General features: G+C 40.0%; 1 protein-coding gene and 1 pseudogene across 2 annotated transcripts in view; one reads left to right on the top strand and one right to left on the bottom strand.

Moving 5' to 3' along the window:
* CSE1L (chromosome segregation 1 like) overlaps positions 1-27759 on the top strand; it is a 47544-nt gene that overhangs the window by 4584 nt on the left and 15201 nt on the right. The window contains exons 2-11 of the mRNA XM_080813366.1: positions 11360-11455; positions 14476-14618; positions 17572-17673; positions 17753-17898; positions 18579-18669; positions 20794-20901; positions 22483-22575; positions 25086-25253; positions 25381-25510; positions 27370-27435. Coding sequence (XP_080669492.1) covers positions 11365-11455; positions 14476-14618; positions 17572-17673; positions 17753-17898; positions 18579-18669; positions 20794-20901; positions 22483-22575; positions 25086-25253; positions 25381-25510; positions 27370-27435 — 1138 coding nt within the window. The 5' untranslated portion in view covers positions 11360-11364. The remainder of the gene's footprint in view (positions 1-11359; positions 11456-14475; positions 14619-17571; positions 17674-17752; positions 17899-18578; positions 18670-20793; positions 20902-22482; positions 22576-25085; positions 25254-25380; positions 25511-27369; positions 27436-27759) is intronic.
* On the bottom strand, positions 5431-6878 carry LOC308349591 (ribosome production factor 1-like; annotated as a pseudogene). Its single transcript has 3 exons — positions 6620-6878; positions 5958-6409; positions 5431-5753 (listed from the first exon to the last, which is right to left on the bottom strand). The product of its transcript is annotated as a ribosome production factor 1-like (transcript).

The following is a 27759-nucleotide window of genomic DNA, read 5'->3' as shown; positions in this document are numbered from 1 at the left end:
CCCATGTGGGGCTCCATCCCCTGACCTTTGGATCATGACCTGAGCCGAAGGCAGACGCTTAATGACTGAGCCTCCCAGGCACCCTGGATTAATTTTAATATAGATAATTATGTGGAATATAAGAGATTTTGTTGAGATATGTGTAGCGCTTTAAGAACATAATGAAGAAAGTTAGTTGGGTGCCTGGATGGCTCAGTGGATTGAGCGATTGGCTCTTGATTTCTGCTTGACATAATCTCAGGGTCCTGGGATCGAGCCCTGTGTGGGGATCTGAGCTCAGTGAGGAATCTGCTTAAGGATTCTTTCTATTCCTCTCCCTCTGTCCCATCCCCTGCTCACAAGCGTGCACGCTCTCTTTCTCTCCCTAAAGTAAGTAAATCCTTTAAAAAAAGAAAAGGAAGTTAGTGAAATGCAGTATTACTGAGGAGTGTATTAAACTCAACAGAATGGGGGTTCCTGCATTGCTGTCGGTTAAGTGTCAGGACTCTTGATCTTCGCTCAGGTCTTGATCTCAGGGTTGTGAGATCAAGTCCTGCTTTGGTTCCATGCTGGGCATGGAGCCTACTTAAAAAAATAAAGGATATGTTTTTTAAAAACTCAATAGATCCAGTTGATCTCTGTAATCCTCCCATCATATATACGCAGTTTCTAGCTTGTTGCCTTGCATAAATTTCAAAAGGCAGAACAAATTTGTGTGGCAAAGAAAGACAGGGTTTGGTTTTGGGTTTTTTTTTTTTTTTTTTTTTGCTCACACACTGATGTAAATGATTTTGCTTGGCAATAGCAAACTTTCATGATTTCATAACAGATTAAACATTTCAGCACAAAAAAATAATGGGAAATGACTTGATTAAATCACTTTCCAAAGTTGTTTTTGTTTTGTTTTGTTTTTTAATATTTTATTTATTTGGGAGAGAGTGAGCAAGAGAGAGAGCACACGAGCAGAGGGAGAAGCAGACTCCCCTGCTGAGCAGGGAAGCCGACACAGGGCTCCGTCACAGGACCTTGGCTGGGATCATGACCCAAACCAAAGGCGAACGCTTAACCCACTGAACCGCCCAGGCACCTCTTTCCAAAGTTTTATATAATAAAGTAGTTCTGTGGCCAGGTAATTGGGGGAACTCTGGATTAAACAACATTAAAGTGATAACTTATTGTTTGAGTTCCTGAAACCTTTAAAGTGAATCTCCAAAAGAGGGGGAATATAATGTCTGGCATTTTCCGAACTTTTTCTTTTTTTTTTCTTCTTTTTTTTTAAGATTTTATATTTAAGGGGCATCTGGATGGCTTAGAGGAGCATGCGACTCTTAATCTCAGGGTTGTGAGTTTGAGTGCCGCATTGGGTGTGGAAATTACTTAAAAATAAAATATTGGGCGCCTGGGTGGCTCAGTGGGTTAAAGCCTCTGCCTTCGGCTCGGGTCGTGGTCCCAGGGTCCTGGGGTCGAGACCCACGTCGGGCTTTCTGCTCCGTGGGGAGCCTGCTTCCTCTCCTCTCTCTGCCTGCCTCTCTGCCTACTTGTGATCTCTGTCTGTCAAATAAATTTTAAAAAAAATCTTTAAAAAAAAATAAAAATATTAAAAATCTTGAAAAAATCTAGAAATCTAAAAAAAATTTTTTTGTGTTTAAGAAATCTCTACATCCAGCATGTGGCTTGAACTCAAAACCACAAGATCAAGAGTCACATGCTTTACTGACTGAGCCAGCCAGGTGCCCCCGCATTTTCCAAAGTTTTTTTTTTTTTTTTTTTTTAAGATTTTATTTATTTGATAGAGGGAACACAAGCAATGGGAGCGAGAGTGGAAGAGGGAGAAGCAGGCCTCCTGCTGAGCAGGGAGCCTGATGCGGGGCTCGATCCCAGGACGCTGGGATCATGACCTGATCCAGAGACAGATGCTTAATGACTGAACTACCCAGGCACCCTATTTTCCAAAGTTTTGATCTAAAACTCAGAAAGGGCGGGGGGCGCCTGGGTGCCTCTCTGCCTACTGGTGATCTCTGTCCGTCAAATAAACAAATAAAAAAAATTTTTTTTTTAAGATTTTGTTTATTTGACGGACAGAGATCACAAGCAGGCAGAGAGGCAGGCGGGGGAAGCAGGCTCCCCGCTGAGCAGAGAGCCCGATGCGGGACTCGATCCCAGGACCCTGAGACCATGACCTGAGCCGAAGGCAGAGGCTTTAACCCACTGAGCCACTCAGGCGCCCCTAAATAAATAAAATCTTAAAAAAAAAAAAAGACTCAGAAAGGGTAGCCTTTCAATAAATTGTGTGTATGGTTGAGTGGTACTTGATAATCATGCTGTAGAGTGGTTTGCACTGGGTCAAAGGAAATGAGTAGATAGATGGAGGAATCTACTGAATAAGAATATTGGCTTCCCTTATGATAGAAACGTTTTCCAGTTAAAGGAAAAGATGAGCAAGGAGAATACGGATAGTGTCAAACAAATCATTCCCCTTGGAAGTTTGTAGTTTCTGGCTGTGGAGGGATATGCTGCACAAGCACAGCATTAGCATTATCTATAGCATTAGCTGACTGCCTCTCCAGTCAAGATGACCTTTCTATGCTAACCCCAGTGTTTCCACTCTAGTTCAGTCCCCTGTCATTATTATTTTCCCCTGAGAGATAGTTCTAGTTAATAGGAAGAGCATAGACCTTATGAGTCAGACTGATTTGAATCTGATTTTTATAACTATGTGTGATTTGGGGCAAGTTAGTTAATCTCTCTGAGTCTCCTTGTGTGTAAAATGGTTATATGAAATGATATAAACTGTACAAAACATCTGCCATTGTGCTTTTCCCCCAATTTATATTTTTTAATATTTTTTTCATTTTTTAAAAATTTTATTTGTTTATTTGACAGAGATCACAAGTAGGCAGAGAGGCAGGCAGTGCCTTGGCAGGGGAGGCAGGCTCCCCGCTGAGCACAGAGCCCGCTGCGGGGCTCAATCCCAGGACCCTGGGATCATGACCTGAGCTGAAGGCAGAGGCTTTAACCCACTGAGCCACCCAGGCGCTCCTTAAATTTTTTTTTATTAACATGTAATGTATTATTTGCCCCACGGGTACAGGTCTGTGAATCATCAGGCTTACTTCACAGCACTCGCCATAGCACATACCCTCCCTGATGTCCATAACCCCACCACCCTCCGCCCCACGATCACCCCCCCCACAACCCTCAATTTGTTTTGTGAGATTAAGAGTCTCTTATGGTTTGTCTCCCTCCTGATCCCATCTTGCCTTCCCCCAATTAAAAAAAAAAGTGTCCTAACACATCTTCACTAGTTCTTCTCAGCTCCATTCTGGAAATCATTGCCAGCCCAACGTTCATATACTCCACTTTCTTTTTTTTTTTTTTTTTTTTTTTTTTTAAGATTTTATTTATTTATTTGACAGAGAGAGCTCACAAGTAGGCAGAGCAGCAGACAGAGAGAGGTGGGGGAAGCAGGCTCCTGGCTGAGCAGAGAGCCCCAGGATCATGACCTGAGCCGAAGGCAAAGGCTTTAACCCACTGGGCCACCCAGGCACCCCTCATATACTCCACTTTCATTAAGTTTTTACTCATTTCAAAAATCCTTTAGTGCCTTCCTGTTGTACATTAAGTCATGAAACTCTTCAGCAAACTATTGAGGAACCTATATGATTTGATCTCAGCCTCCAGTTCCTCTGTTCTCCAAAGGAGCTATGTGTTCTTCCTGTTTCTTTGCTCACACTAGTTCTTGTATGAAATGGGTCTTCATTCTACTTTACCTTTCCAGTTCTATGTATCCTTCAAATTTAGCTAAAGACAGCCTCTTAGAAATCTTGGCCCACATGCAAATGTAGGCCAAGTGACTCTCTTAATAACTTCCTAGCAGTTAAGTTACTGTTTGTGATTCATTTGGCACGTCTACTCTAGAGAACAAACATGTGTCAGGGTTTCTTTTTGGATGCACATACTGTGGATTATGCAACTTTCCTGTGGGGTGTGGGGTAGCGCTGTGCAATCAAACACATTAATACTTCTTTTTTTAAATATTTTTTAAAAAATTTATTTATTAGAAAGAGAAAGAGTTTGTGTGAGAGAGAGAGCATATGAAGGGGGGAAGAGGGAGGGTCAGAGGGAGAAGCAGACTCCCTGCCGCTGGAGCAAGGGAGCCTGATGTGGGGCTCGGTGCCAGGATTCCAGGATCATGAACTGAGCCGAAGGCAGTGTCTTAACCAACTGAGCCACCCAGGCGCCCCCACGTTAATATTTCTTAAGTAAAAAAAGTTTATATACTAAGTTAGATACTTTATTCAAAGCCTGAAGGACTTTGGGCCAGGTTTTGCTGCAAAACAAGTTTGTCAAACTTTAAAACAACAACAAGGGGCATCAGGTGGCTCAGTTGAATCTTGATCTCAGCTCAGGGTTGTGAGTTCAAGCCCAGCATTGGGCTTCATGCTGAGCTTGGGACCTACTTTAAAAAAAAAAACAACACAGTAACTTTCAGTTTTAGACTTTTGGATTTCAAAACTGCAGGAAAGGGATTATAGGTCTATAGCTGGCCTCGAAGTTGTGTTTTGTCTTCCAACTAATACGTAAGTAAGTAAGTTCCTTTGAGAGCCTGAATTTAATTAACCTTTGACAGCTTCATTTCATTTAATTATTTATTTATTTAAAAAAGATTTTTATTTATTTATTTGACAGAGATCACAAGTAGGCAGAGAGGCAGGCAGAGAGAGAGGAAGGGAAGCAGGCTCCCCGCTGAGCAGAGAGCCCGATGTGGGGCTCGATCCCAGGACCATGGGATCATGACCGGAGCCGAAGGCAGAGGCTTTAACCCACTGAGCCACCCAGGCGCCCCTAATTATTTATTTTAAAGATTTTATTTATTTGACAGAGAGATAGCACAAGCAGGCAGAGCGGCAGGGAAAGGGAGAAGCAGGCTCCCCACTGAGCAGGGAGCCTGATGTGGGGCTCCATTCCAAGGCTCTGGGAATCATGACCTGAGTCAAAGGCAGCTGCTTAACTGAGTGAGCCACTCAGGCACCCCAACAGAGTCATTTTAAAAATACAATAAAAGGGGCGCCTTGGTGGCTCAGTTGGTTAAGCATCTGCTTTTAGCTCAGGTCATAATCCCAGGGTTCTGGGATAGAGCCTTGCGTCTGGCTCCCTGCTCAGCGGGGAGTCTGCTTCTCCCTCTGCCTCTGGGTTGTGTTTGCTCTCTCATTCTCTCTCTCAAATAAATAAAATCTTAAAAAAGAATTTTAATAACTTTTTTTTAATTCACCAAAATGGCTTTTATTTGTATTTGCTACATAGACAGCGAATGGTAATTCATGGCTCTTGATATTTTGTCCACACATGAAAAGATTTATGAAACCAGTAAATGACATTTTGAAAAGGGTCTTCTGTCATAAATCCAGGATAGGCCTGTTTAGCACAATTCAATACTATTCCTTTAGTACTTTATAAATGGAATTTTCTTCTTATATCCATTTCCCAGGGTTTATGGACCCATTCATAGTCTCCATATTTAGAATCAAAGGTTCCTTTCTGAAGAGATCTTAATTTTATGGTAAAATGTGGTCCAAGTTCTTGAATTCCAACTTTCTTTTCACTCTTGGATATATACCTATGAAGTCTGAAGAAGATATAGTCCCGTTGATTGTGGAATGTGGCAACTTGCTCCCTATAAACTGCAGATTATGGGGAAAGAGATGCAAACATATGTCCAAGAGAATGACCCAGACTCGTTGTAAAGTTATTCAAAATTATTTCAGGTATGTGTTCTATAGGGTCCTTGCCTCTTAATTTCTTTCTTTTTTTTAATTTATTTGACACACAGAGAGACAGTGACAGAGGGAACACAAGCAGGGGGAGTGGGAGAGGGAGAAGCAGGCCTCCTGCTGAGGAGGGGGCTGGATGTGGGGCTCCATCCCAGGATGCTAGGATCATGACCTGAGCCGAAGGCAGATGCCTAATGACTGGGCCACCCAGGCGCCCCCTTCTCTTAATTTCTTTACGCAAACGAACACTGCTCATTTTAAAATGAGCAGTTGGGCCATTTGGCAAGTGACTTAGAATTAATCCATTTGGTGTTTTACGATCTTCATTAATAACGATCAGATTTGTGCAGTCTCTTGAAATGCACTGTGGAATGATTTTTTTCAGAGCCAGTCCTCTTCTGTAATAAACATGTGAGTTTGGTAAAACTGGAGAGCTGTTCACAGAGTCATACTGTTCTCCCATGAGGTCTGTCTGATGTTGCGATGAGAATCTTAGAAGTTTGTCTGTTGAAGTAAGAAACAAATTCATCTGTAGCTTCATCCTAAGCAACCTCTTCATCATTAGGGTCTACTACAGTTTCATCGTACACTCTCTGGTTGTCAGTGGTCTTTGGTATAGGCTTTGGTAGAGCCTTATTACCAAGAGCTTCTCTTTCTTTCTTTTCTTTTTTTTTTTTTTTAAGATTTTATTTATTTATTTGACAGAAACATTGAGAGAGGGAACACAAGCAGGGGGAATGGGAGAGGGAGAAGCAGGCTCCTTGTAGAGCAGAGAGCCTGATGCAGAGCTCGATCCCAGGACCCTGGAATCATGACCTGAGCCGAAGGCAGATGCTTAACGACTGAGCCACCTGGGCGCCCCTTTCTCTCTTAAGTTTTTTCTTAATTGGCCAACTTTTTCTTACATTGCTGCTGTTTCCACCGCGTGAACATTAAATGTAGCCGTTGTTTGTTCTTAATTTCTGAAATGCTGAAGCCTGGAGGGAAGGCGACCACTTTCGGGGGTTGGACCCCGCTTTCTGTCACTCCATCCTCAGCCACTGTAGCCACCTGAGGTTCTTCAGCAGTCGCTTTCTGTTTCAGGTCTGTCTTTCCTCGGCTGCTGCTCTTATCCCTGGCCTTCGCCATGGTGTTTACTTCCTTAATAACTTTCTCATTGCAAATGTTATACATATAGTAGTTGTAAGATATTAGGAGAATTTAGTAGAATATGAAAAGAACAAAAATGTCCAGTGTTCATCACATCGACTTTACCGCTATTTACGTTTTGGAGTTTAGTTTTAGTTTTTCTATGTATTGGGGTTATGTAAATTTAAGAATTTATTTATTTATTTATTTAAAGAGTTTATTTATTTATTTGACAGACAGAGATCACAAGTAGGCAGAGAGGCAGGCAGAGAGAGAGAAAGGGAAGCAGGCTCCCTGTTGAGCAGAGAGCCCGATGCAGGGCTCCATCCCAGGACCCTGGGATCATCACCTGAGCTGAAAGCAGAGGCTTTAACCCACTGAGCCACCCAGGTGCCCCTAAGAATTTATTTTTAAGTAACCTCTGTACCCACTGTGGGACTCGAACTTAAACCTCCCAAGATCAAGAGTGGCATGCTCTACCAACTGAACCTGCCAGGTGCCCCTAATTTTTTTTCACATAATTTGAATTTTGGTGTATTTGACCTTTTTCCACTTAGCTTTATTACATTTTACAAAAATTATTACATACTTAATCTTTTTCTTGTCATAGAAACCCCAAATTAAGTTTGGTGCATGGATGCCCTGAGAAGACTACATTTCCCTGGGTTCCTTGGGAGCTAGTGCAGTTTTAGGGCACCTGGGTGGCTCAGTAGGTTAAGCCTCCGTCCAACTCCTAATTTCAGTTCAGGTTATGATCTCAGGGTCATAAGATCAAGCCCTATTTGGGCTTGTGCTGGGCGTGGTGCATGCTTAAGATTCTCTCTCTCCCATCTCCCACTCCTCCACCTCTCTTTCTCCCCCCACCAAAAAAAGAAGTACAGTTTTAAAAAGTAGCTTTATTGAAATACAACTTACTGTGAATTCATCTTAGTGTACTTTTTGGTGACTGTCATTAATTTTACACAGTTGTGCATCCATCACCATACTCACATTACGGTTTTAGAACATTTTTATTGCCCCAGAAAGTTCCATTGTTTTGCAGTTAATTTTATCTACTCACCAAGAACTCAGAGATCACAACGTCCTATTTTATAGCATTCTCAAGTTTTTTTGTTTATGGGAAATGATCTGTGCCCACACTCTTATAATTTATACATATGCGCTATTTCTTCTTTGTGTTTCTTAGCTTTATGATATCACTTAAGTGTATATAAGCCATAGATGTAGCTTATAATTTGTAATATATTAGATGTAAATTTTTTTAAGATGTAAATTTTTTTGGTCGGTAGCAGTGTATTCTATGATTTATGTTTGGTGTTGTTTAAGCTTTGAATATTTAAAAAAGTAGTTGCTGCTTTATTGAGATTTTTTTTTTTAATTTTATTTATTTATTTGAGAGAGAATGAGTGAGAGAGAGCATGAGAGAGGGGAAGATCAGAGGGAGAAGCAGACTCCCCAAAGAGCTGGGAGCCCGATGCGGGACTTGATCCTGGAAGTCCGGGATCATGACCTGAGCCGAAGGCAGTTGCTCAACCAACTGAGCCACCCAGGTGCCCTGCTTTATTGAGATTTAAAGATACAATTGATATATTACCATTAGGTTTGGGTGTACAACATAATAATATATGTATATATATTGTGAAATGATCACAGTAAGTCTAGTTAACATCCATCTCTACACATAATTACAGATTTTTTTTTTAAGATTTTATTTATTTATTTGACAAAGAAATCACAAGTAGGCAGAGAGGCAGGCAGAGAGAGAGCAGGGAGCAGGCTCCCTGCTGAGCAGAGAGCCCCATGTGAGGGGTCGATCCAGGATCCTGAGATCATGACCTGAGTCGAAGGTAGAGGCTTACCCCACTGAGCCACCCAGGCTCCCAGATTTTCTTTTTTTTGGTCATCAGAACTTTTTTTTTTTTTTAAAGTAGGTTCTACACCCAACATGGGGGCTTGAACTCAAGACCCCGAAATCAAGAGTCACATCTTCTATCAACTGAGTCAGCTAGGTGCCCCGTAATACAGTATAATTTTTGTTTGTTTGTTTATTTTTAGTAATCTTTATACCCAAAGTGGGACTTGAACTCACAAGCCCAAAATCAAGAGTTGCATGCTCCCCTGACTGAGCCAGCCAGGTGTCCCCCTGTATTACTAACTATAGTCACTATGCTGTACATTATATCCTCATGGCTTACCTCCTTTTAACTGAAATTTTGTACCTTTTGATCCTGTTCACCCATTTCGTGCACCTCTAACCCCCCACCACTTGGATCTCTGTGTCTTTGAGTGTGGTGTGTCTTTTTGTTGTTTTTGGTTTTGTTTTAATTTTAAATTCTACGTATAAGTGAGTTCATATGGTATTTGTCTTTCTCTGACTTACTTCACTTAGCATAATAACCTCAAGGTCAGTAGAGCATGTGACTCTCTATCTCTGGGGGGTTGTGAGTTCAAGCTCCATATTGGGCATGGAGTCTACTTAAAAAAAAAGTCCATCCATTTTGTCACAAGTGGCAGGATTTCCCTTTTTATGGCTGAATAATGTTCCACTGTGTACACAGATCCCATTTTCGTTTATCCATTTATCCACTGGTGAACATTTATAAAGATTATTTCCATGTCTGGGCTGTTGTAAATAATGTTGTGGTGAACATATGGGTACAGATATCTTCCCCCCCCCCCCCAATAAAGCCTTAGTTTATTACAGAATTCTGGGTTGATCCACTGTATCTTCTGACCTCTGTTCCTTGTGATAAGCCTACAGCCAGTTTCCTCATTTTTTTTTTTTTAAACATAGAATGTATTATTTGTTTCATGGGTACAGATATCTTTTTGAGTTTGTGCTTCATTTCCTTTGGATAAATACCCAGAAATGTAATTTTTTCTTTCTTTAAGATTTCGTTTATTTATTTTGTTTTTCAAGATTTATTTGAGAGCGAAGGAGCAAGAGAGCACAAGCAGGCGGAGCTGCAGAAGGAGAGATAGAAGCGGGCTCCCCACTGAGCTGGGAGCCTGATGCAGGGCTTGATCTCAGGACCTTGCCCAAAGGTAGACATTTAACCGACTGAGCCACCCAGGCACCCCAAGATTCTATGCATTTATTTGAGAGGAAAAAAGCGTGTGTGTGGCGACAGGAGTTGGGGGCATGGGAAGGCAGAGGTGGAGGGAGAGAAACAAGCATAGCCCAGCCGAGTGCAGAGCTGGAGGCAGGGCTGGACCCCATGACCCTGAGATGAGGACCAGGGCCTGAGTCGAAACCAAGAGTCCAACACTCAGCCACTTGAGCCACCCAGGCACCGTCAGAAGTGGAATTTCTGGATCATGTGGTAGTTCTTTTTTTTGAGGAACCCTCCACACAGATTTCCATAGTGACTGCACCAGTTTACCACCAACAGTGCACAAGCGGTCCCTTCTCTGCACATTCCTGCCAATACTTGTTATTTCTTATCTTTTTGATGACAGCCATTCTAACTGGAATGAGGTGAAGTCTCATTGTGGTTTTGATTTGCATTTCCCTGATGGTTAATGATGCGGAGAACCTTTTCATGTACCTTTTGGCCATCTGTATGTCTCGGGAAAATGTTCAATCCTCTGCCCATTTTTAACTCATGTATATATGTTATATATATATATATAATTTTCATGTACTTTTTTGCTTTTTGAGTTGTGTGGGTTTTTTTTTTTTAAAGGTTTTATTTATTTATTTGTTAGAGAAAGAGAGCACAGGCAGACAGAGTTGGCAGGCAGAGGGAGAAGCAAGCCTCCCTGCTGAGCAAGGAGCCCAATGTGGGACTGGATCTCAGGACTTTGGGATCATGACCTGAGCGGAAGGCTGCCGTTTAACCTACTGAGCCACCCAGGCACCCCTCTGCAGAAGCTTGATATAGTCCCACTTGCTTATCTTTGGTTTTGGTGTTGAAAGTTGATTTTTAATCATAATCAGAGCCGTCATCTTCTGAATCCCAGAATTCTCCCAGGTATAAATTCTCAGCATCTGGTTTGTTGTCAGTCCTGTGATTGCATGTTGTACACCAAGAAATTTATTCTGGTTTCTTTAATCTCAGAACTCTTTATGGGATCCTTATTTACTGCTTAAAATGGTCATTTCTCATGGTGGGCCTTACAAAAAAAAGTTCCTAGTGAGTCTTTTATTTAAACCCCTCATTTGCCCTTTTTTTAAGCATTAAATCTGATAAACTTTATGATGACTTTGATAAATTCTTCACCTTTGTTTTTCTGTGCCTCTTGAGTTTGTGGTATGTTTTTTCTTCTTCATCTCAAAATTAGCTCAGTATTGTCTCAGAAAAGTCCATCTTATCTTCTGGAACCTTGCCTCAGCTGAGTCAGGCTTATAGCCCATACCTTAAAACATAACAAATGGATGACTTTCAGAGAGGGGAGAACCCATTGTATAAAAGTATTCTCTTATGTAAATCATTGTTTTCCAATGTGACCAATTTACCGAAGCTCACTTTCTGTTTTAGGTTCTATGGCAATGGAGCTCAGCGATGCAAATTTGCAAACACTAACAGAATACTTAAAGAAAACTCTTGATCCTGATCCTGCCATCAGACGTCCAGGTAAAGAGAATATTGTTTTGTGGTTTGATTTATTCTTAAACAGGTGATGAAAACCTTTGCATAATCTATCTGTATTTATAAAGTGAAAAAAAGATTTAACACTTGATTCTTGGGCATAGTTTCTTTTTCATTCTCTGCTTGTAAAGTGTGGGCTTGGCTGCTTACAGCTGCTATAACATATGGTGATGTGGTGTATTTTTGGTTTGGTTTTGTTTTTTAAGTAAAATAGATTTTGTTTGGCATCTTCTGGGATTAAAAATTACTAGTATGTCTAGAATACTTTTCCCTTCACCTTTCTGAAAATCCCCACACCTGCCTGTTCTAGAGATACAATAATTAGGATATAGAGATGAGAGTTAATTGCCTAAAAAGTGATTAAATGAATTAAACCAGGTAATGAGATGCTGTCTCTTAATCCCCACGTTGGGTTTGATTTAATTAATACATTTTAAGACCTAGGGTTCCTCCCTCCTGTATTTGACCAGTTTCTGTAAGAAACTTAGTGGTAGCTTAGAATTGTAAGCTCAGATGTCTGCAGGACTCAAATGTGAAGGTAAAAATGAGGGAGGCAGGTGAAGTGAGGATTGGTAATTTCATGTGATTTATATGTTAGCTTTAGGGGATTCAAACCACTTTTGCAAAATTCGATTTCCAGCTTTATTTGAAAAATAAGACATTTCTGTGAAATGTGAAATGTCCTCATTTTTAAGTGATAGCATCTGACTTCAAAAAATTTGAAATACCGTGCAAGCCAAGCAAACTCCTTCTGAGGGCGGGATGTGTCTTGTGGGTGGGTAGTCAGTGAGTTGGTGATTCTTGATGTGAGCCATTATTAACTAGGTATCAACCTGCTTCTTCAGAACTAACCAATGTACATGCTCACAGAGAGGATTTTAGAACGCCTCCACAAAGACACAAGTGAATGTGTGTCTGTGTTGCAATTATATATTATATATAATAAATAGAACTGTAAACATGTTAATGCATCCATTCTATTCTAGAACAGTGTTTGTGATATCTGAGAGGGAGAATTGTGGCTTTTCCCATTAGTGCTTAAAAAGGTAACATGTTCTTGGAGGAAGGGAAATTAATGGCTCTAATCTTCTTAGACTTTCCGAGAAAGCCTCTGCAAACCCTGTCTATTAAAATTGTTTTTAATAATTTTGTCTTTGTAAGGCGAGGGTGTTACTATTATATGAATTCAGGACAGAGTGTGGAAAAAAATTGATGTTTTTGGAATGAGTTACGAACATAGCATTTCTCAGGGATTGGTACTAGACAGACTCAATGTTTCTAGAAAATGATCTGGAAGTTGACATATGTAGTAGATCCAGCTTACAGACACCGCTGTGCTCTCTTGGTTATTGAGATGAGACTGGTCCAAATGAACCGGAAAACATTTTGAGTCTCCTTGACTGTATAGAAACATGTCTGTGTGAATATTCTGTGAGCAAGTAGAAGGAAATGAACACAGAAAGAAATAATTCAACTTAAACTCATGAGATTTCTTTCAGGATATTGATTACAATTTAAGAAAGAGACTTGGCACACTACATGGGCTTTCCCCCAGATCATGGATCTAGTGTGTTGCCTTGTATGCAGTGCTAACCACTAAGGGGAGACAACCAAAACCTTCCAGACTCCTACAAAACCATAGTGTGTCCCCTCCTGGAAAGTATTTTTAAGTTTAGCACTCCTCATCTTTTAAGAATGACATGATGGACACAAAGCGGGGAAGATTTGAGGATGGAAGTCAAACTCTTGGGATTCAGTTCAGAAAGAAGAGAGATATTAAGTCATAATACTGTAGAAAATAGTAGATACGAATGGCAGACCGTTTCAATGAAGTTTATGAAGAAGAAACGCTATAAACCTTCACTTGTGATCAGTAAATCTTGGAGAATTCTTTCTTTCTTTCTTTTTTTTTTTTTTTTAAGATTTTATTTTGGGACGCCTGAGTGGCTCAGTTAAGCCTCTGCCTTCATCTTAGGTCATGATCGCAGGGTACTGGAATCAGGTGCCACATCAGGCTCCTTGCTCAGCAGGGGAACCTGTTTCTCTGTCTACTTGCAGCTCCCCTACTTGTGTGCTCATTCACTTTCTCTCTCTCTGACAAATAAATAAAATCTTAAAGAAATAATAAAGATTTCATTTATTTTATGAGAGCGAGAGCACGCATGCACAGAGGGAGAGGGAGAAGCAGACTCCCAGTGAGCAGGGAGTCTGGTGCGGGGCTTTATTTTAGAGGGGACGTATGCACAGGTGCTGGGTGGAGGGGCAGAGAATCAAGAGTCAGGCGCTTAACTGACTGAGCCACCCAGGCACCCCGAAACCTGGGAGATTTCTTATCTCTAAGTGTGGTAGGAATTGAAAATATGTGTGTAAAATGTTTGAATAATAATTTTTGCTCATACTAGAAATGTTTAGTTTGAGACGAAAACTGGGGACTAGTGTGATAGAATAAGGACTGGACTAAAACTTTTTCAGTGATGAAATCTAGCTGTGCGATCTTAGACAAGTTACCTAATGTAGGGACCTTGTTTGTTTTGTTTTGTTTGTTTATAGATTTTATTTATTTGACAGAGCACAAGCCGGGAGAAGCTGCAGAGGGAGAGGGAGAAGCAGGCTCTTCACTGAGTAGGGAGTCTGATTTGGGGTTCAATCCCAGGACCCTGGGATCATGCCCTGAGCTGGAGGCAGATGCTTAACTGAGCCACCCAGGCACCCCGATTTTTTTATCTTTTTTTTTTTTTAAAGATTTATTTATTTATTTGACAGAGAGAGATCACAAGCAGGCAGAGAGGCAGGCGGGGGAAGCAGGCTCCCCGCTGAGCAGAGAGCCCGAAGTGGGACTCTATCCCAGGACCCTGAGATCATGACCTGAGCCGAAGGCAGAGGCCCAACCCACTGAGCCACCCAGGCGCCCTTTTTTGATCTTTTTAATAACAGATCAACATAGATATAAAATGGAAAGACTTGGTTATAATGTCAAATCTTCTAACATAGAAATTCTTTTACAGCTGAGAAGTTTCTTGAATCTGTAGAAGGAAATCAGAACTACCCACTGTTGCTTTTAACATTGCTGGAAAAGTCCCAGGATAACGTTATCAAAGTTTGTGCCTCAGTAACATTCAAGAACTACATTAAAAGAAACTGGAGAATTGTAAGTATTTTGTGAACACATGGTCTAACAACCTGCATTTTTATAAGATTGGTATGCAGTGCTCCTGAAAGATTCAGACACAGATTAAAGATAAAATTAAGTAGAACCTCCTCAACAAAATATGTAGATGTAGAGCAAATCCAAAAAGATGTAAAAAGAATTACACACGATGACCAAGTGGGATATATCCCAGGAATGCAAGGCGTGTTCAGCATTCAGAAATCAGTTAATGTAAGACTATTAATAAACTGACAAAAGAAAAATCACATGATCATATCAATAGATACAGAAAAGGCATTTATCAAGATCCTGTACCCATCGTGATAAAACTGTCAGTAAACTGGGAGTAGAACTTTCTTAACTTGATAAAGACTATCTAAGAACAGCCTAGAGCTAATAACCTACTTAACAGTGAGAAAGTTGGAACTTTTCCATTAAGATGGGGTACAAAGCAAGGATGTCCCCTCTTATCACTCCTTCTCAACATTGTACTGGATGATGTAATTGTCCTTGCTGATGGAATAACAAGAGGAAGTAAAAGGTGCTACTGACTGGGAAGGAAAACCTAAAACTGTCTTTGTTCACAGATGACAGGATTGTCTATATAGGAATTCCGAAAGACTTGGTAAAAATTAAATAGGATGCTTTTTCAAAGTTCCTGTTGTTTTATTTGAGTTCATACAGATTACTTGAACTTCCTAACCCAGGTTGCTAGTGTGTGAAACTTGGTTTTTGCTTTCATTGTGGTTAAATTTAAACGTTAGCTCATTGTCAAAGAAAGAGACATTGTGTGGGAAGACACACCTTACTGAATAATTGAAGCAGTTTCTATTGTGGATGGGAAGAAAATTAAATACAGTAGAAAAACCTCATTAAGTATATTAAAAATTTGTAGAATGCAAAATAATTTAGATTTGTTGGAGTTTTTGATAAGGGATATAGAAATATATTCTAATTTTAAGGTGAATTCCATTGTACTGCAATTTTTTTTTTTTTTTAGGATTTTATTTATTTGAGAGAGAGAGAGAGCGCAAGCAGGGGGAAGGGCAGGTAGAGGGAGATTAGAGAAGCAGACTCCCCATTGAGCAGGGAGTTGGATGTGGGGCTCCATCCCAGAGCCCTGGGATCATGACCTGAGTCAAAGGCAGCCACTTAACGGACCCAGGCACCCCTGTATTGCAAGTTTAATGACGGTGTAAAATTAGGAATTAAGAAATTAAGGTATTTTCCCTATCTTAGCTCAGGGGTTCTTTCTTTCTTTCTTTTTTTTACGATATCATGTATTTATTTGACAGAGAGATCACAAGTAGGCAGAGAGGCAGGCAGAGAGAGAGGGGGAAGCACGCTCCTCGCTGAGCAGAGAGCCCGATGCGGGACTTGATCCCAGGACCCTGAGATCATGACCTGAGCCGAAGGCAGAGGCCCAACCCACTGAGCCACCCAGGCGCCCCTAGCTCAGGGGTTCTTTTTTTTTTTTTTTTTAAGATTTTATTTATTCATTTGACAGAGATCACAAGTAGGCAGAGAGAGGAGGGGGAAGCAGGGTCCCCACTGAGCAGAGAGCCCGATGTGGGGCTCGATCCCAGGACCCTGGGATCATGACCTGAGCTGAAGGCAGAGGCCTTAACCCACTGAGCCACCCAGGCGCCCCTCAGGGGTTCTTAATGGGGGTTAATTTTGCCCACAGAGATCTTAGACATTTTGGTTGTCACAGGTGTGGGGAGGGAGTGTTACTGCCGTCTAGTGGATAGAAACGAGGGATGCTGCTAATAACCATCTTACAGTGTACAAAACCATTCTCATCACAAAGATTTGGGCCCAGAATGCCAATAATGCTGAGGCCGAGGAAACCCTGGCTTAGGATAAAAAAAATGACAGTTGTTTTGAAGTGATAGCAGTAATGAAATTTAGAAACAAAGTTGAGAAAAATCGTCAGTTTTTCTAAAATGTCAACTTTAAATTTGCCTAAATATTTATTTAGAATGCTTCTTTTTTCTTCTTCTTCTTCTTTTTTTTTTTTTTTAAAGATTTTATTTATTTATTTGACAGAGATCACTTAGGCAGAGAGAGAGGGGGGTAAGCAGGCTCCCTGCGGAGCAGAGAGCCGGATGCCGGGCTTGATCCCAGGACCCTGAGATCATGACCTGAGCTGAAGGCAGAGGCCCAACCCACTGAGCGCCCCCCCCCTTTTTTTTTAAGATTTTATGTATTTATTTGACACAGAGAGAGAGGGAGGGAGGACCAGGCTTCCCACTGAGCAGGAGCCTGACGTGGGGCTTGATCCTAAGACCCTGGGATCATGACCTGAGCTGAGGGCAGCCACTTAACCAACTGAGCCATCCAGGCGCCCCTAGAATTCTTCTTTTGTCTTCATTTTGTGAAAGAGTTCAGGAAGTAGTAAATACTGTTTTTAAGCTTGTGTAGTTAAGTGTTAACTACATGTAGTGAAGAATGTTTAAATATCCATTCCTCTACTTGCTGACATGCTAGCCCTCTTCCTTTCTCTTGATTTGTAAAACTAATGAGACTTTCAGAACTTCATTGAGTGATGTAGTCCTGGATGCATTTAAACTGGTAATGATCAAGAATTTTCACTGAAAAGACCTCTGACCTAAAGTGAGAGTCAGATCAAAGCTTCTGAAGATGAATGTGGGCTGGGCAGTGCGGATCTGTAAAGATTTTCACCACATGTTCTGACAGGTTACGTTTGGAACTGAGACTCTGGAACTGAGGCATCAGAGTGTGTGTATATTTTTCTGTGGAAGAGTTGATGCTTTCATCAGATTATTAAAGGAATCTGTGACCCATTCATTTAGAGGGAAGGCCCTGCCTTCCTTTATAGTTTTTCTTAGAAAACAAGAAAAAAAGAAATTGGTTCTATTTTCTCTATAAACCCATATACATGGTCATGGATATGGACTTATGTTACTTGCTGTTGATGTTTTGCTTTTAGGTTGAAGATGAACTGAACAAGATTTGTGAAGCTGACCGAGTAGCCATTAAAGCCAACATAGTGCACTTGATGCTGAGCAGCCCGGAGCAAATTCAGAAGCAGGTAATGGAAGGCCCTGTTGTTTAAGAAGGAGGCTTGTTTGTGGAACTTTCATTTAATTCATTTTTTTCCCTTCCCCCAGTTAAGTGATGCTATTAGCATTATTGGCAGAGAAGATTTTCCGCAGAAGTGGCCTGACTTGTTGACAGAAATGGTGAATCGGTTTCAGAGTGGAGATTTCCACGTTATTAATGGAGTCCTCCGTACAGCACATTCTTTATTTAAAAGGTATTGATAAATTCATACTTCTTTTTTTAAAGAGTCCATTTATTATTTAGGATTTTATTTATTTAGAGAGAGCATGCATGTTGGGGAAGGAGCAGAAGGAGAGGGAGAGAAAATCTCAAGCCAGCTCCCTGCTGAGTCAGGAGCCTTCCATGGGGCTTGATCTCACGACCCTGAGATCGTAACCTGAGCCAAAATCAAGAGTTGGATGCTTAAATGACTGAGCCACCCAGGTGCTCCTTAAAGATTTTATTTTTAAGTAATCTGTACACCCAACCTGGGGCTAGACTCAGGACCCCAAGATCCAAACGGCACATGCTCTACTGACTGAGACTGCCAGGTCCCTCAAAAATTCATGTTTTTAAAATGCTTTTTTCAAATGCTTTTGTTATATATATAGATAGTGACTATTGTCATTCCTTTGAATTTGGTAATCTTAGAATAAGAGAGAAGCTTTTCAGTTCATTATTGTGTTTCTTAAGTGGGATGTTTATTTCATTTAGCTATATTACTGTGAAATAAGGTCTCAATAAACTGCTTGATTCCTTTAAAAAGAAAACCAAGAAATCCCTTTGAATTTCAGAAGGCTGTGTAGCCATGGGCTTTTCTCTAATCTGTCCTTGAAGACCTAAAGTTACTACATAGAAACTTGTAAATTTACCTGTTTTACCTTAATTTTTTAGATATCGCCATGAATTTAAGTCAAATGAGTTATGGACTGAAATTAAACTTGTTCTGGATGCCTTTGCTTTGCCTTTGACTAATCTATTTAAGGTAATGGAATAACATCTTGGTGATACTTTAAAATTACTTAATATTTTGAATTGCTTAATTATTTGTATAAATTTTAAGAGAATGCTTTGAAAGACTAGGTAGGTAATATTTAGACCAACATTGCTTTTGAAAAATTCCAAACCTAGACAGAAACAGAGAAGATGATCTAATGACCCCCCCATGTATGTATTATACAAGTTTAACAGTATTACTTTTTTTTCTTCCCTTCCCCTCATTTTGTAGGAATGTTTAAAAGGAAATCCCAGTCATTGTATTTTACTCAAGTATTTGAGTATGCATGTCTAAAGGAATTGCTCCCCATTTTGATTTGACTGTATAGTTTAGCTGTTTAATTTATATATTTGCACATTGTTTTATATTGCATAGGCTATTTTCTTAAACATGTTCTTCATCTCTGTGAGAATCTTATAAGATTGAAAGAGGTAATTTTTTTTTTTTTAATTAATCTCTATATCCACCTTGGGGCTCAAACTTACAATCCTGAGATCAAGAGTCATATGGTCCACTGATTGAGCTGGCCAGATCCTCCCCCTACCCCATTTTGTTACATGCTCTCCCCAGTGAATTAGCCAGGGGTCTCAAAAGAGATACTTTTTTTTTTTTTAAGATTATTTATTTATTTGAGAGAGAAAGAGATAATGACAGAGATGAAAGCAAGTGGGGAGGAGAGGGAGAAGCAGACTCCCCACGGAGCAGGGAGCCCAACACTGGGCTTGATCCCAGGATCCTGGGATCATGACCTGAGCTGAAGGCAGATGCTTAACTGAGTGAGCCACCCAGGCACCCCCGAAATAGATACACTCTTAACCTCTTTTTTCAGATAGGGAAAGAAGGTTCAGTATCACACAGCTAATAAAAAAGGAGCCAAGCGTCAAGCCCAGTTGTGCTAACTCTGGAAAAGCTACTCATTTCCTTTTTCCAAAAAGGAAAGTTTTCTGATTTTCAAAACTTTCTAAGATGTGGAATATGCATTGCATTTTTCATTGTTAGGATGTCTTACTGATGGTACATTTTTACCTAAAAAAATAAAATTGGACAAAATATATATAATCAATATTTTCTACCTATTAGGTTGATAAAGATTTTTCATTTCTTTCTACTGGTGTTAAAAGTGTTCGAGTGCAGTGAATTGAACATTCTTGTGTCCTGTCCATCGTATTATAAATAGTACATTTATAATAAATATAATGACATTTTTATATATATAATGACATTAATATAATGACATTTCATTCAGAAACCTTAATATTTGTCTTTCTTTTCTCCACAATATACGAAGTATCATTTGTTGTGTGTCTTTTACATAGTGTTCAAAGGTACTGGACATCACATGTATATTTCTTCATTCTCATATTCTCTCTCTGAGGCAGGTATTATTTTCAGATTATACATGAGATTGGAGCTCAGTAAAATAACTTACTTGCTTAAAGTAGTGCTCATTATGAGCAACAGAGTCTGGATTATACCTTGGTCCATCTGGCTTGCAAAATCTGTGCTCATAGCATTCTCATCTGCTTTAGTTAATACATTTACTATGAAAATTAGCAGTGTGCATAGTTTTATAGATAAGCCTGTTTATTGCAGTTAGAGTAACAAATAATTTGGAACAACTTAGATGCCAGGGGAATCATTTAATGAGAGCATATAAAGATAGTTTTGTAATATATTTATATAAACAAAGGAGAGTGGAAGGATCTAGTCCAAGTGTTAACACTGGGCTTTTAGTAGTGCTGTTATGGACAGTTTAAAAATATATACTGTTGTAACATATTTTTCAGAATCTTTTCAATGACTGTATACTACTATTTAAATTTTTTTTTTTTAATTTATTTATTTGTTAGAGCGAGCGAGCACAGGCAGAGTGGCAGGCAGAGGCAGAGGGAGAAGCAGGCTCCCCGATGAGCAAGGAGCCCGATGTGGGACTCGATCCCAAGACGCTGGGATCATGACCTGAGCCGAAGGCAGCCGCTTAACCAACTGAGCCACCCAGGCATCCCTGTATACTACTATTTAAAAGCCAAATTTTGGAGAGGATATATAGCATCAGCCTGTTTCACTTAAGTTTACGGTACACTAAAACCATGTCCCTAATTCCTTCCTAAGGCCACTATTGAACTCTGCAGTACCCATGCAAATGATGCCTCTGCCCTAAGGATTCTTTTTTCTTCCCTGATCCTTATCTCAAAATTGTTCTACAGTTTAAACTTTCAGGTAAGTTTTTTTATATTTCTTGCTTTTGATTCTTCGATATCAAATATACAAGTTTTCAATCAATAAAGACTTCTTTGCCAGCATTGATTTTTCTGAAAGAAATTAGTGTTTTCTGACTCCCATCCCATTTTTTGTCTATAAGTAGTGTTCCATTTTATAGTCATTCCTAGAGATATTTCTAGGACACTTCACGGGGAGAGGTAGCATTTTCTTATGGTCTGATAACTTAGAGGACCCTACTTCCTGAACCACTGTATTGGACAGTCACCCTGTATACTGTATTATTGAAGACACGGAGAGATCATATTCTCAGGCCTTTCTCTTTAACTCATCTAAGTAGATATTAACACTGGAAGAACAGTGTTTTGGTTAGAGGTCAGTGGCTAACTTACACAAAAAGGCTTTTATTGACACATGGGAGACCAAATGCTGAAAAACCAGGTTTGGGAAGGTATAAGAACCAATGGCATTTCTGAGGAAACGGCCATAGACTTCTGGTAGAAAATGCCTGGTCACCGTCTTGCTACTGAGACAGTGGCCTCCATTCTTTTTGTTCTTGAATCATCGCTTTAAGATTCAGTGCTCCAGGAACGGGAAGAGGGGTCTTACGGTGCGTATTACTGTCTTGAGACGCAAGAGGGACAGTCTGGCCTTTTCCTTGCTCACAGCCAGGGCCAAGTACCTGGACTTCGTCCTCATAACATGATTACACTCACCGTGGTAAGAGGAGCTTTCCCTGAAAGCAACAGGCAGAACAGGAGATGAACAGCGCAAAATGGTATCTCCACATCGGTGTTCAGCTGGGCACCAGTTGGAGAAATTTTTACTTAAAAGATATCACTGTTTTTGCTTGCATCTTCTTTTGAATTCTGCTCCCTAGAAATCAGTTAGGATGAGGCTCTTAATGACTCGTTAGGCATAGTCTGGAAGACCAAAGAAAGGAGCCATAATCTTTATCCTTGGAGTGGCTTATCCCTCATTAAGAAGGCAGTACTGTCACACGGGAAGTCAGTAGCTGTGTAAGGCAGTCTGAATCTGTGCTCATCTCACAATAGATGCGATAGTCGAGAAAGGAAAAGGAAGAAAGATGCTGGTAAGTTACTTGAATTTTTCTAAGGAAGGGCTTCATAACAGTCTTAGCTGCACCTTGAAGGAATAAGTGAATTTAGATTGGGACAGGAACTAGGTGGCATCATTTGTAGCTGGAAGTGTATAAACCAGATAGATAGTGGTTTACTCAGCTGCCAGACCTGGCCGGAATAAAGAATTTTTTTTTAATTTAAGATTTTATTATTTATTTGACAGACACAGAGAGAGAGGGAACACGAGCAGGGGGAGTGGGAGAGGGAGAAGCAGACTTCCTGTGGGTCTTGATCCCAGGACCCTAGGATCATGACCTGAGCCAAAGGCAGACGCTTAATGACTAAGCCACAGGGGTGCCCCTGGAATAAAGAATTCTTGTCTAAATAGTTAATGGTTGGTTCAGGCTGAGGATTGTGGACTTAAGCCTCTTTGGGATGGGGGCAAAGCTGACTAACATTAATTTTAATCAAAAGTCTCAAGTCAGTGTTTATTCTTTAGGACCTCCCTGAGTTTTTTGAAGATAATATGGAAACTTGGATGAACAATTTCCATACCCTCTTGACGTTAGATAATAAGCTTCTACAAACTGATGTAAGTATTTAAAAATGTTTCACAGGTAGCTCTGTTTTAAATTAAGAATTGTTTGAAATACAATATTAGATTTTGATTAAATCTCCATTTTTAAAAGTGTAAAATAAAAAGTCTCCCCTCAAAGCCTTGGAATATAGTTAGACTTCAGAAAATGAAATAGTTATCTGAGAGCATTTATATATTTATTTGTCAGAAAACGAGCACATGCAGGTGAGCAGCAGGCAGAGGGAGAGGCAGGCTCCCCACTGAGCAGGGAGCCTGATGTAGGACTTGATCCCAGGACCCCGGGATCATCACCTGAGCCAGAGGCAGAGGCTTAACCAACTGAACCACCCAGGCGTCCCAAGAGCGTTTATTTATTTATTTAATTTTTAAAAGATTTTACTTATTTATTTGACAGAGAGAGAGCGTATAAGCAGGGGAAGCAGCAGGGAGAGGGAGAAGGAGAAATAGACTCCTTACTGAGCAGGAAGCCTGATGTGGTGCTCAATCCCAGGACCTAGGGATCATGCCTGAGGTGAGGGCAGATGCATAACCAACTGAGCCACCCAGGTGCTCCTGTTTGTTTATTTTTTAAGTAAACTCTCACCAACATGGGGCTCAAACTCAGGACCCAGAGACTGAGAGTTGTACATTCTACTGAACATTTAAGTTTTGGTTCCTAAAAATTTTTTTACTTTTACACTGTTAATAGGTAGAATCCAAGAATATAAGTAATATTTGATTATGTGGCATAGTCTGTTTGATTATTATTTTTTAGAATTATTTTTTATTTAAATTCAGTTTATATTTGGTTATTTTTAGCACACAGAATTACTCTTATTGTGGCCTGGCGTAGGTGGGTTCACAGTTTATAGAGAAGCTATTTCTTTATAGGATTGAAAGTAAATCCTTAAGAGTATTCACACTGTGAACATTTTATGAAACAGAAAGCTATTGTTGAAGATATTAAGAAAACTTAAATCTTTATACCAACAGGCTCTTTTTAAAAAGTCAGTGCAGCATAGGAATGTGGGGGCATTGTGAAGGTTTGTAATGTGTTAAAATTTCTCGTCTGGGTTTTATAATAATATGTACATTTCATTATAGCACTTTGTTACCATTTGCTTATTTATTAATAGACTTTGATCTACCTCTTTTCCAAGAAACAAAAAACATAAAAGCAAAATATTAAGAATGTTTTAATTTTGGATAAAATTAGAAAAGGTGATTCAAATCAGTTTTTAGGAGTGGGATACAGAGAGAGTTGTTTCTGTGGGTGTACAGCAAATTTTGTCTGAGATTTGCCAACTAAAAAGCAACAACAATAAAAAATAAGAGCTCCCATGAAATAATTCTTTCAGTCTAATAGGAGAAAGCAATGCCCTCAGAAAACAAAGCTTGTCTTCACACTTGTATCTAAAGGAAGTTTTTCACCTAGGATTCTTACAGGGAGCTGTTTGCCCACTTACCCAGGTACTACCACCTTGTGTCATCTCTCTGTGTAATATCCCTTACGTTATGCCTTGAAGAGCCTTCTGTTTTCTCTCTTCTAAATTTGAGTTCTTTGGCACATAGCACAACTCAGAAAGTGTTTATGGATTGCTGTTACAGTAGAGATCGTTACATAAATGACTGTCATGGTTTAGATTGGGGTTGGCAAACTCTTCCTGTAAAGGTTTAGGTGGTAAATATTTTTGGTTTTGTGGGCTGTACAGTCTCTGTTCTGGCTGCTCGGCCCTGCAGTTGCCGTTGAATGAAAGCAGCCGTAGGCAATGCTATAAATCTTGTAAACGTAAAGAAGGAATGATGTAAAGAAGGAATGGCTATGTTTCAATAAAATTTCACTTACAAAAATAGGCAGCAGGCCTACAGACCACAAGTTTGACCCTTAAATTAGCTTGCTTTTTAATATATTATAACCAGAATATTGTGGGTGAGAATCCTATAGCATTATTATTTTAAAGATTTTATTTATTTGAGAGAGTGAGCGAGGGAGAGAGCACACGAGCAGGGGCAGAGGGAGAGGGAGAAGCGGCCTCCCTGCAAGCAGGGAGCCCAATGCAGGACTCGATCCCAGGACCCTGGGATCATGACCTGAGCTGAAGGAAGACGTTTAGCTGACTAAGCCACCCAGGCACCCCATCCTATAGCATTATTTTATCTTAACGTATTTGAAATGAGAACCTTTTGGGAGGAGATACAAGACAGTATAGCTGACCATGTAACAAGGGAAAGTGTGATACGGTCTTTTATCATTCAGGTTTCTCTAGGAATATGTTATTTTCAATTGAATTTTTAAATATCTCATAATTCAGCTACCAAAAGAAAAGTCTCAATTGCTCCATGATTAATAAATGATAAGCATTTCAGTTGTTATTTATTTGAAATACTAAGTGAATACATTGACAGTGGCATAGTTATAGATTACAACTCTAGGTTATATTTTTAGTTTCAGGAATTACAGCTACTCTGTATTTATGGTAATTTTAAAGTTTTATATTTGAGTTTTCTGTTTTCTCGTATGTGAGGATGAAGAGGAAGCAGGCTTACTGGAGCTCTTAAAATCTCAGATTTGTGATAATGCTGCACTCTATGCACAGAAGTATGATGAGGAATTTCAGCGGTACCTGCCTCGTTTTGTCACAGCCATCTGGAATTTACTAGTTACAACAGGTCAAGAGGTTAAATATGACTTGGTAAGATGATGGTGGAGACGCATAATTAAGGCATTCTCTCCCTACCTCCCCCAAGAATAAATGATTCATTTTTGTTCTTAAAAATATGCCTATTAAAAAAAGTGCCTATTTTTGTGTTTCATTCCAGTTAGTAAGTAATGCAATTCAGTTTCTGGCTTCAGTCTGTGAGAGACCCCACTATAAGAATCTCTTTGAGGACCAGAACACGCTGACAAGTATCTGCGAGAAGGTTATTGTACCTAACATGGAATTTAGAGGTAATTATAGCAAAGTCTAAAGCCTTTTCAGGAGATTAAAAACTTGGTTTTTTAAAGCACATATTAGTATAAATTTATTACTGTCTGCCCCATGTTGCTTTTTATAATACATGCAGTCTGATTTTTTTTATTGCTAATTAAAACTTCCTGTAGGTCACTTATTCCCTATTTTCTAAACCAAACAAGAAAAAAAAAAGTGGTATAAAAGACATTTGTGAGTGTTGCTGTAATGAGCTTTGTGTTTTATGTTGTAGAGCATTTTTCACAGAAATATTGAATAAGGTAAAGAAAAAATTCTATTACATTGAGAAGAAAGTAAACCATCCAGGATCTTAGTTTAGGAAAGAATTTGGTTTTGTTTGATTTAGTGTTTCACTGAGGTAAATAGCTGTTGTCAAATAGTTGAGCGTGGAAGTGACTGATAACCTTTAAATGCAGAGCTGAAGCCCACTTAGTTTCTGATTAAGGTTAAGAGAGTCCCAAGACTATATTTATATATAAATTGCCTTCTTACAGCTGGGAAGAACAGATAGTAAATCTGGAAGGAATTGTGTTTTTTGGTTTTTTTTTTTAAAGATTTTGTTTATTTATTTGACAGAGATCACAGGTAGGCAGAGAGGCAGGCAGAGAGAGAGGGGGAAGCAGGCTCCCCGCTGAGCAGAGAGCCCGATGTGGGGCTCAATCCCAGGACCCTGGGACCACGACCCGAGCCGAAGGCAGAGGCTTTAACCCACTGAGCCACCCAGGCGCCCCAGGAATTGTGTTTTATATCAAAGTAATCATTAGGTCAGTGGTGCTCAAATTATCAGGAACTAAAAGGAATCAAGAACAATACAGTGGGAAGTTTTACTTCCTTTTGTGTTTTCGTAAAACTATAAAGGACAAATCATTTTGATGTTGTCTATTTTACTTTTTGTGGTTTGAAATGACTTTTATGAAATAATGGTGATTATAGTTGTTAGGATCTTTGTTTTTTTAATGTCCTTCCAGAAGAATAAAAAGTAGACATCCCTAGGTTGGGCCCAACATTCAACTTTTTTTTTTTTTTTAAGATTTGACTTACTTATTTGACAGAGATTACAGGTAGGCAGAGAGGCAGGCAGAGAGAGAAGGGGGGAAGCACGCTCCCCACTGAGCAGAGAGCCTGATGTGGGGCTCGATCCCAGGAACCTGGGATCATGGCCTGAGCTGAAGGCAGAGGCTTTAACCCACTGAGCCACCCAGGTGCCCCATCAGGCATTTACTGTTCTTAAGTAATGATTAAGAGTATATGAAATAAGGGTGCCTGGGTGGCTCAGTCGTTGAGCGTCTTGCCTTTGGCTCAGGTCATGATCCCCCGGGTCCTGGGATCAAGCCCCGCATCGGGCTCCCTGCTTGGCAGGAACCCTGCTTCTCCCTCTCCCCCTCCCCCTGCTTGTGTTCCTTCTCTCGCTGTCTCTCTGTCAAATAAACAAAATCTTAAAAAAAAAGATTAAAGACTATATGAAGTAGGGTACCTGGGTGGCTCAATCAGTTAAGCGTCTGCCTTAGGCTCAGGTCATGATCTCAGGGTCCTGGGATCGAGCCCCACATTGGGCTTCCTGCTCAGCAGGGTGCCTGCTTCTCCCTCTCCCTCTGCCTGCCGCTCTGCCTGCTTGTGCTCTCTCTTTCTCTCTGTCAAATAAATGAATAAAATCTTAAGATACATACATATATATATACACACAGACACACATACACGAAGTAGTCTTTTTTTGGAAAGGAACATTTTGCTGGAAAACATGGCAATTCTACATAGTCTTCTGTGTACTTGGCTGTGAAAGTACAATGACTTGTTATGTCTTTGGATGAGTTACTTGAAGTGCCATCTCTCTTTGAAGCTGCTGATGAGGAAGCCTTTGAAGACAATTCTGAGGAGTACATAAGAAGAGATTTGGAAGGATCTGGTATGTATTTTGTTTTTAACTTAGTCTGACAGCAAAGCTCTTTTAAACTTGCTCTTTCCCGTCACTCTGGGGAGGAGTGGGAGTTGGCACAACCGCCTTTCCTCCTGTAACCTTGTATACCTTAAAAAGTGGTGGTTGTTTGAGCTTGAGCATGTGTTCAACGTGGAATCACCTGCCTTCTCTTTTTTAATATGCTTATTGGTTTGTAACTACTACTGTAACCTTTTTAGTTCCCATTTTGTGTTTCTTGTGAACAAAAGAATGTTCATTTTCTTTTTTGTTTTTTTTTTTTTAAGATTTTTTTTTCATTGTTGATGTTGCTAA

This window comes from Martes martes (genome assembly GCF_963455335.1).
Source record: "Martes martes genome assembly, chromosome: 9".
Lineage (NCBI taxonomy): Eukaryota > Metazoa > Chordata > Mammalia > Carnivora > Mustelidae > Martes > Martes martes.
Note: the sequence above shows the minus strand (reverse complement) of the source record. Positions and strands in the feature narration are given on the sequence as shown.